This window comes from Schistocerca cancellata, chromosome 5 (genome assembly GCF_023864275.1).
Source record: "Schistocerca cancellata isolate TAMUIC-IGC-003103 chromosome 5, iqSchCanc2.1, whole genome shotgun sequence".
In the NCBI taxonomy this organism is placed as follows: domain Eukaryota; kingdom Metazoa; phylum Arthropoda; class Insecta; order Orthoptera; family Acrididae; genus Schistocerca; species Schistocerca cancellata.
In genome coordinates, this window is record NC_064630.1 from 366,457,599 (window position 1) to 366,477,772 (window position 20,174).

The 20,174-nt window shown below is 40.9% G+C and overlaps 1 protein-coding gene across 1 annotated transcript in view; it reads left to right on the plus strand.

The window, feature by feature from the left end:
• The window catches only part of LOC126187801 (TP53-binding protein 1-like), a 352,433-nt gene that overhangs the window by 249,874 nt on the left and 82,385 nt on the right, over positions 1-20,174 (plus strand). Inside the window, exons 14-15 of the mRNA XM_049929085.1 lie at positions 1,517-1,739; positions 3,265-3,431. Coding sequence (XP_049785042.1) covers positions 1,517-1,739; positions 3,265-3,431 — 390 coding nt within the window. The remainder of the gene's footprint in view (positions 1-1,516; positions 1,740-3,264; positions 3,432-20,174) is intronic.

Consider the following 20,174-nt stretch of genomic DNA (forward strand, 5'->3'; position numbering starts at 1 on the left):
TATCCTTGTTATTCTCTACTCCATGCCTGCTCCCAACCCATTGCCTCGTGGCTCACATCACTGCAATAGGCTAGATGCAAGACTTCTCCCATACATCGTCCCACCATCACCTACTCCAGTTCTGCACAGGCATCTTTTATCCCACCAAAAGCTGGCAGTCTGTGAAAGCTGCCATATGATCTACAAACTAACCTGCAGCGACTGTGCTGCTTTCTGCATGGACGTGGCATTGAACAAGCTGCATGTCCGTATGTATGTCAACCGACAAATTGGGGCCAAGAGGCAGCTGGACCACCCAGTTGCTGAACACGCTGCCCAACATGATGTGCTTCATTTCACTGACTGCTACACAACCTGCACCATTTGAATCCTTCCTACCATCAACTGCTTTTCTGAACTGCACAGGTGGGGACTCTTCCTACAACATATCCTTCATTCCCCTGCCTCAACCTTCGCTAGTTCCTGTCCTCCACCTACCTATTCCCTTTCCTGTTCCCACTCCAGCAACACACCTTCTGTTCTGCTAATGTGACTTCTAGTTTTTTCCCCCCTACCTTTTGCATCTCCCCCCCCCCCCCCCCCCCCAAACACAGTCTCCTGTCTCTGGGCCTATTAGCTTTATCTCCTTATTCCACCTTCCACCCCCACCACGTACGTGCACTTTCTCTCAGGCAGCACATCATCTTCCTCCCACTCCTAACCTGCTATCCCTTCTCCTTCCCACCCTGTGACTCCTCCTTACCCCTTCCACCCACAACAGATTGTATCTCATGACAGAGACAGTTGCCTTTCAGTCGTGGTCCATATCAGTCGAAGACAGTGGCCGTGTGTGTGTATGTGTGCGTCTGCACATGCGTGCATGTTGTGCTTGTGTGAATCTGTGCACATCTTCTATTTCCGATGAAGAACTTTTTGTCCAAAGCTTATATATTTAGCAGTCCTTTCATTGTGCCTGTCCGTGATTCAATGCCCACTCTATGTGTGGAGTCGCAACCTATCCTCCTCATAATGTTGCTGTATTCCATCCTGGACTTTCCACTGGGGGATAACATAGCATTTCAGTGACATTCAGCCCCCTCTTACACATAACCACCACTTATTTTATGCTACAATAATTTTATTTTTTAACTCCTCAAGCTTTTTCTATAATTTAATGGTTGTTTGGTATTATTATTACTTATAGAAATGCGTACAATTCTTTTACACAATTAAGGGTTATTTGATTTAAGTACATATGTAGTACATTGCACGTCTTTTTTTCCCCAAAAGAATTTATAGAGTGCCCAACATCCATACATTCTATTATAGTTTTCCCTGCAGTTGGCTGGAAATATTTTTTCTTATTATTTAGGAAAATATTTGTCCGCTTTTGTGCTGTTCTCATTGTAACAATCAAAAGTAGATATTTGTGCATCATGAACTATTCACTAAGTCCTCTTACTATTTAAGAAAACAGTGATTTATGCTTCATGGAATGTTGTATTAGGTTTATTTTATGATCTTTATGCAATTTCAGGTGCTAGTGCCTTCGCTCGATGGACTGATAAAAGGTACTACTCTGCAAAGTTGTCAGAGAAACAACGAGATGGCCGGTGGCTAGTAGCGTTTGATGATGGTTCAGTCAAAACAGTTAAAGAGGATTTTGTGATTCCTGTAGAAACACTAACCAAGGGAACACTTGTTTATGCTACACTACCTGATGGGTCATGTGCAGATGGGATTGTTTCAGCCTTGTTTGTGTAAGTCGTCATTATCTTCATATTATTATTATTATTATTATTATTATTATTATTATTATTATTGTTGTTGTTGTTGTTGTTGTTGTTGTTGTTAGCATCACTTGGAAATATTTTTTCAAATTATTTACTGTGAGAAGAATTTGATAAAGCACTACAAAATCTAAGTCATAACAAATGCCCTGGAGTAGATAATATTCACTCATATTTACTGAGATCCTCAGAAGAGTCAGCCATGACAAAGCTAGTATACAAGTCTCTCATAGGTGAGACAGGTTAAATACCCCCAGACTTCAAGAAGAATGAAATAATTCCAATTCCAAAGATGGTATGTGCTTACAGGAGTGAATATTACTGAGTTGTTAGTTTAATAACTCGTGTTTGCAAAATACTGACGCAAATTATTTGTGGAAGGATGGGGGGAAAATGGTAAAATCTGACATTGGGGAAGGTCAGTTGAGGTTCTGGAGAAGTTTAGGAACATTTTAGGCTATACTAATCCTATGGCTTATGTTAGTAGATCAGGTAAAGAAAGGCAAACCTAAGTTTATAGCATTTTCAGCTTTGGTGATAGCTTTTGACAATGTTGACTGGAATACACTCTGGAATTCTGAAGGTAGCAAGGATAAAATGTAGGGAGCAAAGAGTTATCTCTAAAAACCAGACTGCAGTTACAAGTGCCAAGGATATGAAGGGAGACAGTAGTTGAGGAGGGGATGAGACCAGGTTGTAATCTATCCCTAATATCATGGATATGTGTGTGTGCGCGAGTGTATACCTGTCCTTTTTTCCCCCTAAGTTAAGTCTTTCCGCTCCCGGGACTGGAATGACTCCTTACCCTCTCCCTTAAAACCCACATCCTTTCGTCTTTCCCTCTCCTTCCCTCTTTCCTGATGAGGCAACAGTTTGTTGGGAAAGCTTGAATTTTGTGTGTATGTTTGTGTTCGTTTGTGTGTCTGTCGACCTGCCAGCACTTTCATTTGGTAAGTCACATCATCTTTGTTTTTAGGTATATGAAGATAAATTTGGTTTTATAAACTAAGAATTTTTTTAGTCTGGCTTTGCAGTGCAATAATAAAAATGGGAAAAATGTAATTTTTTAAAAAAGTTGAGTTGTATCCTATTGTCTGTAAAATGCAGTACTCTTTGTTGTGTGTGTGTGTGTGTGTGTGTGTGTGTGTGTGTGTGTGTGTGTTTGTTTGTGTGTGTGTGTGTTTGTTTGTTTTTAGTGAGTTAGGCATGTTATAACAATTAGTTCACTTTATTAATTATTATGTGCAACATATTATTTCTACAAAAGTTGCCGTTTAAGGACTCAGTTATGGTACATAATTTGTCAAGTAAAAATCACATTAATTTGTATGTAAATACGTTTCATTTATTTGGGGAAATTGTTTGGGAGTTTTATGGTTGTGCACTTCATTCTTCCCTGAGCTAAAGTATTTTACAGTATGTGTCATGTAACTATATGTTAATCAGATGTTCTGTCAGAGAGGCAGTAAAATTAATAAGTGAATTCCTGTTTCAGTCAGGATAACGAAGAACAGTATGGCGTCGAGTTAGATGATAGGGAAGTAATTGTGCCACGACGTGACATTTTTCTTACTGAGGATCAAGCACGATTGTTGCTTGAAGGAGCCACTGTGACACTGCCTGCACCGAGCACACCGGGTCGTTTGGCTGATGTTGATTTGAGTGAGTAATAAAAAAATATCTCTCTGTGTTATATTCAAGTTAAATTCAGGAAATGACAAGTTGTCTTGCTCCAGGAGAGATTTATAGTAAGAGTTATTTCCTGCTGACAGGAGGACAGCAGTGACAGATTTTCCTGCTAGATGTTTGGACTACATGCTATTCTGAATCAACTGACCAATTGTAATTTTTAAGAAAGTGTTAGTTAAGACCACTGTGTTTAGTTTTGCAGATGTTGCTTTTGTGTGTGTGTGTGTGTGTGTGTGTGTGTGTGTGTGTGTGTGTGTGCTTTTTTTTTTTTAAGTTATTTGTGTCATAAAAAGGATTTTGGATCCCTTTTCATTTTAGGAAACAGAGGGATAATCTGGTGAGTAGGAAGCATGTGAAACTGTGGTCATTTTTGTTTTGTCTATAAACGGCTTCATTTCAGTGCTGTGAGACTGGGAGGGTTGTGGTGGAGATGAACCCATCATGTGTATTTCATAATATGAACTGTTTTTACTGCCTTGTTTCACACAGTTGTTTTAGTTCTAAATTCTGGTTATCTGTGATACCTTGTGGTACAAATTCAAGGTGGGCAAATGCACTCTGTATGACGGAAAAAGGTTATCATGCGTTTGATTTTTTTCACTGTATTTTGAATTTGTTTGTATCATTTCACAGATACTTTGCACTTTCTTGAAGGAAACAGTTTTTATAAAATCAGGACTCACAAGGAGGCTTATAAGCAGTCATTTTCCCTTGCTCTTTTTGCAAGTGGAACAGGAAAGGAAATGACTAGTAGTGGTACAGGCTACCCTCTGACAAACACTATACGCTGACTTGCGGAGTATGTATGTAGATGTAGAAGTTAGCATATTGTGGTTTCATATCTTCTACTGCAAAATTTCTAGCTATTTAAAAATATTGGATATGTTACCAATTAGGTTAAGATGCATCTTCAATGGGATAAGCGCAATTACAGGAAGAGGCAGTGTTTTCTATTGAAATGCCACAGAAGTGTTTTTAACTGATCTTTTGGTTTCAAGAGGGGATGTATGTGAAAGAAGTCTTCCCGCAGGTAGATGTTGTTAAACTAATTGGCAGAGGTCTGGTTGGTATATTAGATTAAAAATAAAGCGATTTCTGAAAATTAAGACACAAAGGGATTACAGACATTGGCTGTGAGTGGCCATTGATTTAAATCAATGGGGAAAGTTGAAAATATGTGCTAGACCAGGATTCACACTTGGGTCTCCTGCATATTAGACTGATGCTGTGACCACTAAGCCATCCGGGTACAGTGATCATTGTAGTTGCCTGAACTACCCTAGCATGACTCCCATCAAATCCAAATTCTCAGCTTATACACACATTACTAATGTAGTGCTCCTTGCCCACATAACTGTTGTAGGAGTTGGAAAAGAATTAGTAGTAGGGGAAAAAAGGATGAACCAAATCTCTGTGAGAGAATGAATTAAATATATTAAATAAAAGTCTGTTAAAACAAATTGTAGTCAGATTGGACATTTTCCACGATTGAACCAGCATCACGAGTACGAACACTAGTGTGAGCGATTTTGTGACAGACCCATATATGAGTCTGTTACACAGTGTAAAAGTTTGACTTCAGCAGCAGTAGTTTAGTACGCAACTGTAAGATAACACTGTATTTTGCGAATGACGGATTTGAGGAAAAACTTGGTCTTATAATCAGGTAAATACCATATATCTCATCTAGGATTGTATCACTGGTTCTGATATCCAAGTAACTACAGTTATCAAAGGTAAAGCAATTCTAAGGGAAGAACATATTTCCTTGGTATAGGAATTTGATCATTACTTCAAGGGTCTTTGATGGGCATCATGTCTAAATATGAGTAAAGAGTGGAGTGTGAATAGACATCAGGGTAATATTGTATCCAAAATGATGGCACATGGATGCTGGAGCACTGCAGGAGCTACATTTGTGTGCAGGATGAATAGAGGATGGTGTGAGACGCTATATGTGACAGAGATTGCAGAAAGAGAATTTCATTAGTGTCATTATGGACAATGTCAATGGGTTTGTCTAGCTATTAATCACAAGTGAATTAGTTCAGAAAGCTTGTTTACAACTCAACTTTGTTGTCACTGTTCATATCTCACAATTCGACCTCCATGTTACCATATAAACAGATTTCTTGAGCTTTTCCAGGTGATATAACTTTGTTGCCAAAAGAACATTCTTCTTATATTCCAGTACAACTTTACATTCAAATCTGTAATTGTCTAAAGTTAAATGTCACTCATGGTTTACAGATTAGTTTTCGTAATGCAACAAATCTTTTATGTCTGTTTCTGTGTTTTGGATATATCTCCTTGTGCCACAGCAGCAGCACACAACAGATGGTAGGTAACTGACTGTGCAGACACACTTGGCAATTGCCATCCAGCTATGCTTAATCAACTGCAGTTTCTTTCCTATCTCTTCCTATGCTGCATATCTCTTCTCTTATCCTGACATCTCATCTCATCTTTCATTCTGTCTCACGTTGGCTTTTGTAAATGTATACAAGGTTTGGGAAAGGGTGAAGGCAATTGTTACATATGCTTCGTGACGACAGGGTGCAGGAGGTCGAGCAGTCAGGATTAGAGAGGGGGCATCCAGGGCTGCCGTTAAATGACAAAACAGCAAATTAGGCACAATAAAGAGGATGTATTTCAATGTACGGTGTACAAGGGGCGCGCCTAGGGTTGGAAGTTACCAGGTTTAGGCCAGTGTAGGAGGTCGAACAATTAATTGAAATGGGCAGTGGAAGGGGAAGCGGTTCATGTTAAATTACGTTGGTGGCCGGGTGTGAAAAGCAGAGCCAGAGGCTCTGCCTTCCTAAAAAACGTTTCTTCTGCTCGAAGTCTGGATTACAAGAGAGAGAAGCAACTGTGTTCTGCACTGCAGACCACTCCAGTGTCCACACACGTGGTCAGTATCTCACACACGCTATTGCCTAAAACCAGTGGCGTGAATTCACTAGCAGTTTCAGCAGAGGACTCAAGGCGTCTCTTGTCAGCAGCTGTAACTGGACAGAACTGCCTCGGATTTGAAAGACAAGTGACTTGTGTCACGTAGGTACGGCGTGTAAGTTACTTGGGGAGAACACTTGTAAAGATTTAATTGGGCCTTTTAAATAAATTTTTTAAACCAATTCCCTAAAATATTCCTTGACTGGCTGCCACCATGTACACTTAGTACCAAACTCATTCTTTCTGCAGTTTCTCAATAGCTGATAGTTATTTGATGTTGAAATTGGATCTTGAACTTTCTTTCTCAAAGCTGCGATGTGCCTATAACCTTAAATAACAATTCATTTCCCTTGTTAAGAATTTTCGCCGTAGATGTTGTATCAGATGGAAATACACTACTTCCAACAAAACTCTATTCCAATATCAGTTTTATTATTTGCTGTTACTACGTTTTCTGACTCTTCTGCACAACAAATTGTACCAAGAATGATGCATTGTGGAGCGATCTTTAGTGTGATGCACTAATTAAATTGGACATTTCCATAGCAAATAGGTATAAATATGAGAACATGTACATATAGCACTTGATAATTGCAAAAATGTAAATTAACATGGTACCTGCTGCTATTAGTTAATCATAGCATGGGATACATGACATCATACAAACATCACTGTTGTCACATATGATAGACAGAAAAATTTAAATCTACATCTATACTTGCAAACATCTGTGATGTGTGTGGCTGAGGGTATATTCCACAATTCCTCACATTGCATATTGTTTTTACCCAAGTATAAGATGACCCCTTTTTTGAAGAGGCTTCTGACAAAAATTTATTTGTAACATATTCTGAGTAACCAAAATTACAAACTGTTTTACTGACATAAAGTATCTGCCTAAAAAGTTAACGTTGTACCTATTCTAAATTTATGCCGTTTATTGATTGTCTGCATTTTGATAATATAAGGAGAACGAAAATAAACAAAAATAAATCTACATTTTTCACTTACAAACCCTGTCATCTGTGATACCACTATTTGTAATCATCAATATCATCGTCATCGTCATAGCACAGTTGTGAAATTTCTATCTTTGTTGTTGCAAGTATTTGGCTGTTTCTTCTGAATATGACATGATTTCTGAGGTTGTGGTTGCTGTGGGACACGAGAACACAACTGTTTTTGGGTTAGATAGAGCAGCAATCAGTCGTAGAAATAGGTTGCTTTAATATGACGTTTATAGTCAAATATATGTCAGATTTTGCTTCTGTGCTGATGTGAGAATGTTCCAATATTTTTTTTCTTCCAAACATATTGTCTGCCCACTGCTTTTTCATTGGCTGCATAGGACCAGCAATTGACACACCGACTTTCATTCCTGTCATACATCATGGTGAGCATTGACAACATTGCATCACAAACACATAAGTACACCACTGTTGAGTTGAGCATTTGTCCAATTTTAAAGTCAGTTCAATTTGGGCTACAAATGGATTAAGGCAAACTGCGATTTAAATGTGGTAGATGTTCCTAAAAAACCAAAGTTGTTGTTGTTGTCTTCAGTCCTGAGACTGGTTTGATGCAGCTCTCCATGCTACTCTAAACTGTGCAAGCTTCTTCATCTCCCAGTAATTACTGCAACCTACATCCTTCTGAATCTGCTTAGTGTATTCATCTCTTGGTCTCCCTCTACGATTTTTACCCTCCATGCTTCCCTCCAATGCTAAATTTGTGATCCCTTGATGCCTCAGAACATGTCCTACCAACCGGTCCCTTCTTCTTGTCAAGTTGTGCCACAAACCCTATTCAATATCTCCTCATTAGTTATGTGATCTACCCATCTAATCTTCAGCATTCTTCTGTAGCACCACATTTCAAAAGCTTCTATTCTCTTCTTGTCCAAACTATTTATCGTCCATGTTTCACTTCCATACATGGCTACACTCCTTTACAAATACTTTCAGAAACGACTTCCAGACACTTACATCTATACTCGATGTTAACAAATTTCTCTTCTTCAGAAACGCTTTCCTTGCCACTGCCAGTCTACATTTTATATACTCTCTACTTCGACCATCATCAGTTATTTTGCTCCCCAAATAGCAAAACTCCTTTACTACTTTAAGTGTCTCATTTCCTAATCTAATTCCCTCACCATCACCCGACTTAATTTGACTACATTCCATTATCCTCGTTTTGCTTTTGTTGATGTTCATCTTATATCCTCCTTTCAAAACACTGTCCATTCCATTCAACTGCTCTTCTCTGACAGAATTACAATGTCATCGGCAAACCTCAACGCTTTTATTTCTTCTCCATTTTAATACCTGCTCCGAATTTTTCTTTTGTTTCCTTTACTGCTTGCTCAATATACAGATTGAATAACATCAGAGACAGGCTACAACCCTGTCTCACTCCCTTCCTAACCGCTGCTTCCCTTTCATGCACCTCGACTCTTATAACTGCCATCTGGTTTCTGTACAAATTGTAAATAGCTTTTCGCTCCCTGTGTTTTACCCTTGCCACCTTTAGAATTTGAAAGAGAGTATTCCAGTCAACATTGTCAAAAGCTTTCTCTAAGTCTCCAAATGCTAGAAATTTAGGTTTGTCTTTCCTTAATCTAGCTTCTAAGATAAGTTGTAGGGTCAGTATTGCCTCTCGTGTTCCAACATTTCAGCAGAATCCAAACTGTTCTTCGCCGAGGTCGGCTTCTACCAGTTTTTCCATTCGTCTGTAAAGAATTCGCGTTAGAATTTTGAAGCTGTGACTTATTAAACTGATAGTTCGGTAATTTTCACATCTGTCAAAACCTGCTTTATTTGGGATTGGAGTTATTATATTCTTCTAGAAGTCTGAGGGTATTTCGCCTGTCTCGTACACTTTGCTCACCAGATTGTAGAGTTTTGTCAGGACTGGCTCTCCTAAGGCCGTCAGTAGTTCCAATGGAATGTTGTCTACGCCCGGGGCCTTGTTTCGACTCAGGTCTTTCAGTGCTCTGTCAAACTCTTCAAGCAGTATCATATCTCCCATTTCATCTTCATCTACATCCTCTTCTATTTCCATAATATTGTCCTCAAGTACATCACTCTTGTATAGACCCTCTATATACTCCTTCCACCTTTCTGCTTTCCCTTCTTTGCTTAGAACTGGGTTTCCATCTGAGCTCTTGATATTCATACAAGTGGCGCTCTTTTCTCCAAAGGTCTCTTCAATTTTCCTGTAGGCAGTATCTATCTTACCCCTAGTGAGATAAGCCTCTACATCCTTACATTTGCCCTCTAGCCATCCCTGCTTAGCCATTTTGCACTTCCTGTTGATCTCGTTTTTGAGACTTTGTATTCCTTTTTGCCTGCTTCATTTACTGCATTTTTATATTTTCTCCTTTCTTCAATTAAATTCAATATTTATTCTGTTACCCAAGGATTTCTACCAGCCCTCGTCTTTTTACCTACTTGATCCTCTGCTGCCTTCACTACTTCATCCCTCAGAGCTACCCATTCTTCTTCTACTGTATTTCTTTCCCCCATTCCTGTCAGTTGTTCCCTTATGCTCTCCCTGAAACTCTGTACAACCTCTGGTTTAGTCAGTTTATCCAGGTCCCATCTCCTTAAATTCCCATCTTTTTGCAGTTCCTTCAGTTTTAATCTACAGTTCATAACCAATAGATTGTGGTCAGAGTCCACATCTGCCCCTGGAAAAGTCTTACAGTTTAAAACCTGGTTCCTAAATCTCTGTCTTACCATTATATAATCTATCTGATACCTTCTAGTATCTCCAGGATTCATCCATGTATACAACCTTCTTTTATGATTCTTGAACCAAGTGTTAGCTATGATTAAGTTATGCTCTGTGCAAAATTCTACCAGACGGCTTCCTCTTTCATTTCTCTCCTCCAATCCATATTCACCCACTATGTTTCCTTCTCTTCCTTTTCCTACTCCCGAATTCCAGTCACCCATGCCTTTTAAATTTTCGTCTCCCTTCACTACCTGAATAATTTATTTTATCTCATCATACATTTCATCAATTTCTTCATCACCTGCAGAGCTAGTTGGCATATAAACTTGTACTACTGTAGTAGGCATGGGCTTCGTGTCTATCTTGGCCACAATAATGCGTTTACTATGCTGTTTGTAGTAGCTTACTCGCACTCCTACTTTTTAATTCATTATTAAACCTACTCCTGCATTACCCCTATTTGATTTTGTATTTATAACCCTGTATTCACCTGACCAAAAGTCTCGTTCCTCCTGCCATCGAACTTCTACATCTATACTCCGCAAGCCACTCAACGGTGTGTGGCGGAGGGCACTTTATGTGCCACTGTCATTACCTCCCTTTCCTGTTCCAGTCGCGTATGGTTCGCGGGAAGAACGACTGTCTGAAAGCCTCTGTGCGCGCCCTAATCTCTCTAATTTTACATTTGTGATCTACTCGGTAGGTATAAGTAGGGGGAAGCAATATATTCGATACCTCATCCAGAAACGCACCCTCTCGAAACCTGGCGAGCAAGCTACACCGCGATGCAGAGCGCCTCTCTTGCAGAGTCTGCCACTTGAGTTTGTTAAACATCTCCGTAACGCTATCACGGTTACCAAATAACCCTGTGACGAAACGTGCCGCTCTTCTTTGGAACTTCTCTGTGTCCTCCGTCAACCCGATCTGGTACGGATCCCACACTGATGAGCAATACTCAAGTATAGGTCGGACGAGTGTTTTGTAAGCCACCTCCTTTGTTGATGGACTACATTTTCTAAGGACTCTCCCAATGAATCTCAACCTGGTACCCGACTTACCAAAAATTAATTTTATATGATCATTCCACTTCAAATCGTTCCGCACGCATACTCCCAGATATTTTACAGAAGTAACTGCTACCAGTGTTTGTTCCGCTATCATATAATCATACAATAAAGGATCCTTCTTTCTATGTATTCGCAATACATTACATTTGTCTATGTTAAGGGTCAGTTGCCACTCCCTGCACCAAGTACCTATCCGTTGCAGATCTTCCTGCATTTCGCTACAATTTTCTAATGCTGCAACTTCTCTGTATATTACAGCATCATCCGCGAAAAGCCGCATGGAACTTCCGACACTATCTACTAGGTCATTTATATATATTGTGAAAAGCAATGGTCCCATAACACTCCCCTGTGGCACGCCAGAGGTTACTTTAACGTCTGTAGACGTCTCTCTGTTGATAACAACATGCTGTGTTCTGTTTGCTAAAAACTCTTCAATTCAGCCACACAGCTGGTCTGATATTCCTTAGGCTCTTACTTTGTTTATCAGGCGACAGTGCGGAACTGTATCGAACACCTTCCGGAAGTCAAGAAAAATAGCATCTACCTGGGAGCCTGTATCTAATATTTTCTGGGTCTCATGAACAAATAAAGCGAGTTGGGTCTCACACGATCGCTGCTTCCGGAATCCATGTTGATTCCTACATAGTAGATTCTGTGTTTCCAAAAATGACATGATACTCGAGCAAAAAACACGTTCTAAAATTCTACAACAGATCGACGTCAGAGATATAGGTCTATAGTTTTGCGCATCTGCTCGACGACCCTTCTTGAAGACTGGGACTACCTGTGCTCTTTCCCAATCATTTGGAACCTTCCGTTCCTCTAGAGAGTTGCGGTACACGGCTGTTAGAAGAGGGGCAAGTTCTTTCGCGTATTCTGTGTAGAATCGAATTGGTATCCCGTCAGGTCCAGTGGACTTTCCTCTGTTGAGTGATTCCAGTTGCTTTTCTTTTCCTTGGACACTTATTTCGATGTCAGCCATTTTTTCGTTTGTGTGAGGATTTAGAGAAGGAACTGCAGTGCGGTCTTCCTCTGTGAAACAGCTTTGGAAAAAGGTGTCTAGTATTTCAGCTTTACGCTTGTCATCCTCTGTTTCAATGCCATCATCATCCCGGAGTGTCTGGACATACTGTTTCAAGCCACTTACTGATTTAACGTAAGACCAGAACTTCCTAGGATTTTCTGTCAAGTCGGTACCTAGTATTTTACTTTCGAATTCACTGAACGCTTCACGCATAGGCCTCCTTACGCTAACTTTGACATCGTTTAGCTTCTGTTTGTCTGAGAGGTTTTGGCTGCGTTTAAACTTGGAGTGAAGCTCTCTTTGCTTTCGCAGTAGTTTGCTAACTTTGTTGTACCACGGTGGGTTTTTCCCGTCCCTCACAGTTTTACTCGGCACGTACCTGTCTAAAACGCATTTTACGATTGCCTTGAACTTTTTTCATAAACACTCAACATTGTCAGTGTCGGAACAGAAATTTTCGTTTTGATCTGTTAGGTAGTCTGAAATCTGCCTTCTATTACTCTTGCTAAACAGATAAACCTTCCTCCCTTTTTTTATATTCCTATTAACTTCCATATTCAGGGATGCTGCAACGGCCTTATGATCACTGATTCCCTGTTCCGCACTTACAGAGTCGAAAAGTTCGGGTCTGTTTGTTATCAGTAGGTCCAAGATGTTATCTCCACGAGTTGGTTCTCTGTTTAATTGCTCGAGGTAATTTTCGGATAGTGCACTCAGTATAATGTCACTCTATGCTCTGTCCCTACCACCTGTCCTAAACATCTGAGTGTCCCAGTCCATATCTGGTAAATTGAAATCTCCACCTAAGACTATAACATGCTGAGAAAATTTATGTGAAATGTATTCCAAATTTTCTCTCAGTTGTTCTGCCACTAATGCTGATGAGTCGGGGGGTTGGTAAAAGGAGCCAATTATTAACTTAGCTCGGTTGTTGAGTGTAACCTCTACCCATTCACAGGAACTATCCACTTCTACTTCACTACAGGATAAACTACTACTAACAGCGACGAACACTCCACCACCGGTTGCATGCAATCTATCCTTTCTAAACACCGTCTGTACCTTTGTAAAAATTTTGGCAGAATTTATCTCTGGCTTCAGCCAGCTTTCTGTACCTATAACGATTTCAGCTTCGGTGCTTTCTATCAGTGCTTGAAGTTCTGGTACTTTACCAACGCAGCTTCGACAGTTTACAATTACAACACCGATTGCTGCTTGGTGCCCGCATGTCCTGACTTTGCCCCGCATCTGTTGAGGCTGTTGCCCTCTCTGTACTTGCCCGAGGCAATCTAACCTAAAAAACCGCCCAGCCCACGCCACACAACCCCTGCTACCCGTGTAGCCGCTTGTTGCGTGTAGTGGACTCCTGACCTATCCAGCGGAACCCGAAACCCCACCACCCTATGGCGCAAGTCGAGGAATCTGCAGCCCACACGGTCGCAGAACCGTCTCAGCCTCTGATTCAGACCCTCCACTCGGCTCTGTACCAAAGGTCCGCAGTCAGTCCTGTCGACGATGCTGCAGATGGTGAGCTCTGCTTTCATCCCGCTAGCGAGACTGGCAGTCTTCACCAAATCAGATAGCCGCTGGAAGCCAGAGAGGATTTCCTCCGATCCATAGCGACACACATCATTGGTGCCGACATGAGCGACCACCTGCAGATGGGTGCACCCTGTACCCTTCATGGCATCCGGAAGGACCCTTTCCACATCTGGAATGACTCCCCCCGGTATGCACACAGAGTGCACTTCGGTTTTCTTCCCCTCCCTTGCTGCTATATCCCTAAGGGGCCCCATTACGCGCCTGATGTTGGAGCTCCCAACTACCAGTAAGCCCACCCTCTGCGACCGCCCTGATCTTGCAGAGTGAGGGGCAACCTCTGGAACAGGACAAGCAGCCATGTCAGGCCGAAGATCAGTATCAGCCTGAGACAGAGCCTGAAACCGGTTCGTCAGACAAACTGGAGAGGCCTTCCATTCAGCCCTCCGGAATGTCTTTCGCCCCCTGCCACACCTTGAGACGACCTCCCACTCTACCACAGGTGAGGGTTCAGCCTCAATGCGGGCAGTATCCCGAGCAACCACAGTCGTAGTCCGATCGGGGGATGCGTGGGACGAGCTGACCATCCCCGACAAACCCCCATCCAGACCCCCACAGTGATGCACATTGGCAACAGCCTCAAGCTGTGTGACCGAAGCCAACACTGCCTGAAGCTGGGGGCAAAGGGATGCCAACTCAGCCTGCATCCGAACACAGCAGTTGCAGTCCCTATCCATGCTAAAAACTGTTGTGCAAAGAACGTCTGAACTAATCTACATAGAGCGCAAACAAATCGACACAAAATTTAAACGGTTATTAAAATACAAGATTGCCTAGTAAATGCGGTAATGCTGCCACTTCTGCACTGCTGACACACTGCTCGGCGGCGGAAGGAGACTACGCGATTTTACACTATTCAGGTACTAAAAGGCGATGCTACAACTCTCAAATACTATAATACGCCCGAAATTTATGAATTAAACAATGCAAGTACCAAAAACACCCAAAGAAACTAAGAATTAAACTATGTAACAAATGAGTGAGCTAGGAGTATACGACTTGCTGCTGGAGCTGCTTATCCAACGGCGGCAGGGAGCACACTGACTGTGACCAACCGACACTGGCCGTTCAAAACAAAAACAGAAGACAGACGACTACGCGAATTTACACTATTCAGGTACTAAAACGCGATGCTACAACTCTCAAATACTATAATACGCCCGAAATTTATGAATTAAACAATGCAAGTACCAAAAACACGCAAAGAAATTAAGAATTAAACTATGTAACAAATGAGTGAGCTAGGAGTATACGACTTGCTGCTGGAGCTGCTTATCCAACGGCGGCAGGGAGCACACTGACTGTGACCAACCGACACTGGCCGTTCAAAACAAAAACAGAAGACAGACGACTACGCGAATTTACACTATTCAGGTACTAAAACGCGATGCTACAACTCTCAAATACTATAATACGCCCGAAATTTATGAATTAAACAATGCAAGTACCAAAAACACGCAAAGAAATTAAGAATTAAACTATGTAACAAATGAGTGAGCTAGGAGTATACGACTTGCTGCTGCAGCTGCTTATCCAACGGCGGCAGGGAGCACACTTCATATCTAACTTCAACCTATCCATTTTCCTTTTTAAATTTTCTAACCTACCTGCCCAATTAAGGGATCTGACATTCCACGCTCCGATCCGTAGAACGCCAGTTTTCTTTCTCCTGATAACGACGTCCTCTTGAGTAGTCCCCGCCCAGAGATCCAAATGGGGGACTATTTTACCTCCGGAATATTTTACCCAAGAGGACGCCATCATCATTTAACCATACAGTAAAGCTGCATGCCCTCGGGAAAATTACATCTGTAGTTTCCCCTTGCTTTCAGCCGTTCGCAGTACCAGCACAGCAAGGCCGTTTTGGTTAGTTTTGCAAGGCCAGATCAGTCAATCAACCAGACTGTGGCCCCTGCAACTACTGAAAAGGCTGCTGCCCCTCTTCAGGAACCACACGTTTGTCTGGCCTCTCAAAAGATACCCACCCCCCCAACCCTCCATTGTAGTCGCACCTACGGTACGGCCATCTGTATCGCTGAGGCACACAAGCCTCCCCACCAACGGCAAGGTCCATGGTTCATGGGGGTAGGAAAAAAAAGTACGTGGTATAAATTCCCATGGTTGATGACATGGCATAATTTGCTGCCTGCTCACTACTTCACTTCTGCATTCATCTAGTTCTCAGACAAGCTGGTGTCACTGTTCGCCCTCCAACCCTTTCATAGTGCTGTGTGCTATGCTTGAACAACTGTGAAACACAGACTGCAATATTTTCTTGCTGCAAGTCATATGTAACAACAGCAGCTGAATATTTATAAAAGATCGTAGTCATGATTCAGTCCAATTCTCAAACTTGCGCTTGTGCTGCCATCTACAGGTGTGTGTTGGTACTATCTCCACAATGGGTGTTGCTGCTGTAATTTATTTTCGCGATAACCATTACAGTCAGTTTAATATGATTTATTTCATTTGTTAGACAATTCATTCATGATAAATTTTCCTTCTTGTTTCATCCGAATGTCAGCATCATGCTCTAAATCTGATTAAAAGCTGGTAACATTTTTACATGGTAATCTATTATGTCAACAGCAACCAGACTTCTCATTTGCAATCCACACAGTAAATCATTACAGTCTCTTCTAATCAAAGTATTGATCTACATCCAGAATCAAGTAATGTTTTTTTGAATACATTTACTTAAAAAGCAGCAAAATGTTTGTACACGATATCCGTGCATGTAGGAGAACTTATAGTGCAAACTTGTTTAAATACAACAAGAGTTTGTAATATGACAGCATTTGGTCCTGTTTCCTCCCATGTTTCATAAGATTGTCAAATTTTAAGCAGAACAATAGATTGTTATGGTGCCTAGTTCATTGTTTATCGCTTACTCCTTGCACTAGTGCTGCACGAGTCAAATGTCACATGACTGTTCAAGCAATGTAAAAAAACTGTTCCGAGCATGTTGGCATGTCACGAAATCTTGAGCCTATTCGAAGGTGACTATCACTTGCCCAGCCTGCCTTTCTGAATTCTTCAAAATAAATCTGCACGAGACCTCAGTAGCCAACGTTTCATGTCTAAATGTAAGGCGACTCCTGCATACTCAATGAAACAATGTAAAAATGTTAATCTCAGCAGCAGCAGTTTAATCTGTGACTATAAGATGACCACCCTGTGTGTTCCGAATGATAGATTGGGAAAAAAACCTCGCCTTATAACTGGGTAAGTATGTTACTTTCACTGATACATTCCCATGTGGAGTGCAGGAAGGATGTAGCATATTACTAAATTCCTCACTGAATGCTCATCACTGAAACTTTGTAAGAAACGTTCAAAGGATAGTTGGTGTCGATCTTCCAAAATTTGTCAGTGACACACCTCTCTGCATCAGACAAGTTCAAGACCATGTGTGCTGACCTTCTGTATATTCCACATGGATGAACAGTAGTCCAGAATTGTTTGCTCAAGTGTTTTGTAAGCAATTTGTAGACTGATTCAATTTTTCCCTGTATCCCACCAGTAAACCAAAGCCTGCTGCTTGCTTTACCTACAATTCAGCAAATGTTATCATTCCATTTCATCTCCCTACAAATTCAGGCTGCCAGGGTTTTTTATGAGTTGGCTGATTCCACTTGTGACCCATTGATAATGCAATCATAGGGCAGCATGTTTTTTGCATTTTGTGAAATGCATAATTTTACATTTCTGAAAGTTTAAAGCCAGTTGTCAGTCTTTGCATCCGTTTGAAATCTTAGCAAGGTGTGATTGAATGTGTGTGCAGCTTTTTCAGACAGTGCATCATTATAGATAACTGCAAAGTCTGAGCTTACTATTTATATTGTCTGCAAGATCATTAATATGCAGCAGGAACAGCAAGGGTCACAGCACACTTCCCTGCGGCATGTCTGAAGTTAATTCTATAGGTTATGTGGGTCTTCGACCAAGATAGCATGCTGTGCTGTCCCTGCCAAAAAATCCTCAATCTAGTCACAAATTTCTTTTGATAAGTTTACAGAAGCCATACTGGTTGGCATGCAGGACCTCATTCTGTTTGTTCTACCTCATTATGCGTGAGCTCAGAATATATTCCAAGATTTGACATCAAATAAATGTCAAAGATGGTGGCTGATAATTTTGTGAATCACTTCCGCTACCCTTCTTACAGATGGGTGTGAGCTGTGTTTTCATCAAAGTACTTGAAGCAGTTTTTTTGTTCAGGGTATCTATAGTATCTTATGGATCAAAGAGCAGCTAATTAAACCACAAATTCTGCATAGAATCTGATAGGAATTTTTATTTGGCCCTGGAGCTTTGTCTAAATTCAGTGATTTCAGCTGTTTCTCAATATCACTGACAGTAAATGTTATGTCACTCGGCTTTGCAGTGGTGTGAGAATTAAGCGTCCGCAGCTCGTGGTCGTGCGGTAGCGTTCTCGCTTCCCACGCCTGGGTTCCCGGGTTAGATTCCCGGCAGGGTCAGGGATTTTCTCTGCCTCGTGATGACTGGGTGTTGTGTGCTGTCCTTAGGTTAGTTAGGTTTAAGTAGTTCTAAGTTCTAGGGGACTGATGACCATAGCTGTTAAGTCCCATAGTGCTCAGAGCCATTTGACCCATTTGAGAATTAAGCTTTAACAATACTCCTGTATCTACCTTTGTAAAGGAATTTGAAAACAGGGTTCATCACTTTTGCTGTTTCAGTTCTTGTGTCATCCAAGGGCACCTGGGTGTTAACTTAGGTGCTGCTGACAACATTTATACATTACCAGAATGTTTTGCATTTTGTGAGACATTTTCAATCAGATTCTGATGCAGAAGTCTTTAAAAGCTTCACCCGTTCTCTTTTGATAGTGTTTAACGTTTCATTTATCATCTATTGATACTATTACACTTTCTTTTAATCTGTTGTGCACTACTTGCTGCTCCTTTAGGTACTTATTTACAGAAACTGTGTATCATGGAGGATGCCACCCATCACCAACTGTTCTATTTGGTACATATATTTACAGTGCTTGGTCAACTATTGTTCTAAACTTCAGCTACAGTTGTCTGCATTTTCCCGCCTTGAGTTTAAACATTCCTAGAACGTTACTGCTATATGACACAGTACTGACTCTTTTGGAAATTGTGTTCATTAGCTTTGTCAACACTCAATCAAATTATTGCCTTTCAGTCTAACCAAGACCTCAAGCTATTCTGGAGATCAGGCTATCACTACATTCACAAAAGTAGAAATCATATTGAATAAAATATGACAACAGTGATGTTTGCGTGATATCATGTATTGTGTGCTGTTATTGCCGATAGAAGCAGACATGGGAGATGACATGTTGATTTACATGTTTGTGAAACTAAAGTTTCATATTTCATAGTTGCATTTATAGTCCCATTCTAAGAAAGTAGGCCAATTAATTACTGCATAGCATTATGGATATTTCCAAAACATTGGTATGGTTTGTTGGGCAAAAGTATCAAGGACTACGACATCAGTGAATAAAAATATTACCTTGAGTTCAAGTTAAGAATTTGAAGATGTCAGTATCAGTGTGGCAGAATGAGTTTTCGTTGATGAAACCAGCAAGGTTTTGAGGGGGGGAATAGTAGAAAAGCAACTTTCCATCCCAGCAGTAAACACAGACATTATCAACTGTCTGCAGTTATGCTGAAGACAACTTGACTCCAGATTGCTGTTTTCACACTATAATGAAATATTGATGGGTTAGTGACACATCTCAGAAGATAACTTTATTTTGTTTTATAAAACTCTTAAATGTATGATTACAAAGCTATTTTTCTGTAACTGAGTAAATTTAATGGGATTAACATAGTTCAAACGATATGCCAGACTAGGACTAAAGCCTGGGATCTTTACTTTTCAAGGGCAAGTGCTCGATGGACAGTGCTTGATAGACTGAGCTATCCAAGCACGACTCACGACCTACCCTTACAGCATTACATCCTTCAGTAGCAATACTTCACAGTAGTTTGGAAGGTAGGAGATGAGATACTGACAGAAGTAAAGCTGTGTGGGGGAGGGGAGTCAGGTGTGAGTACTTGTTGATTTTCAGTAGAGAAATATTTTTCTGTTTAAAGAACTTGCTGTCTCAGGCTATAGGGAGAACTCTGCAGACCAGATTTTACTGTTTGTTTATTCTTCTCTATGTATTTTGCGTACATTCCAACCTCAGTAACATCATAGGCAGGTAATTTTCTCGTTTGCAGGGATCTGTTAGTACTTTCTAAGTTACCCTTGATCACTTGGCTTGTAATTTTTGAGACCTTATTCAGGTTCTTTACACAGTATGAATGGCTAGAGACTGTGCTTGCTGTAAGC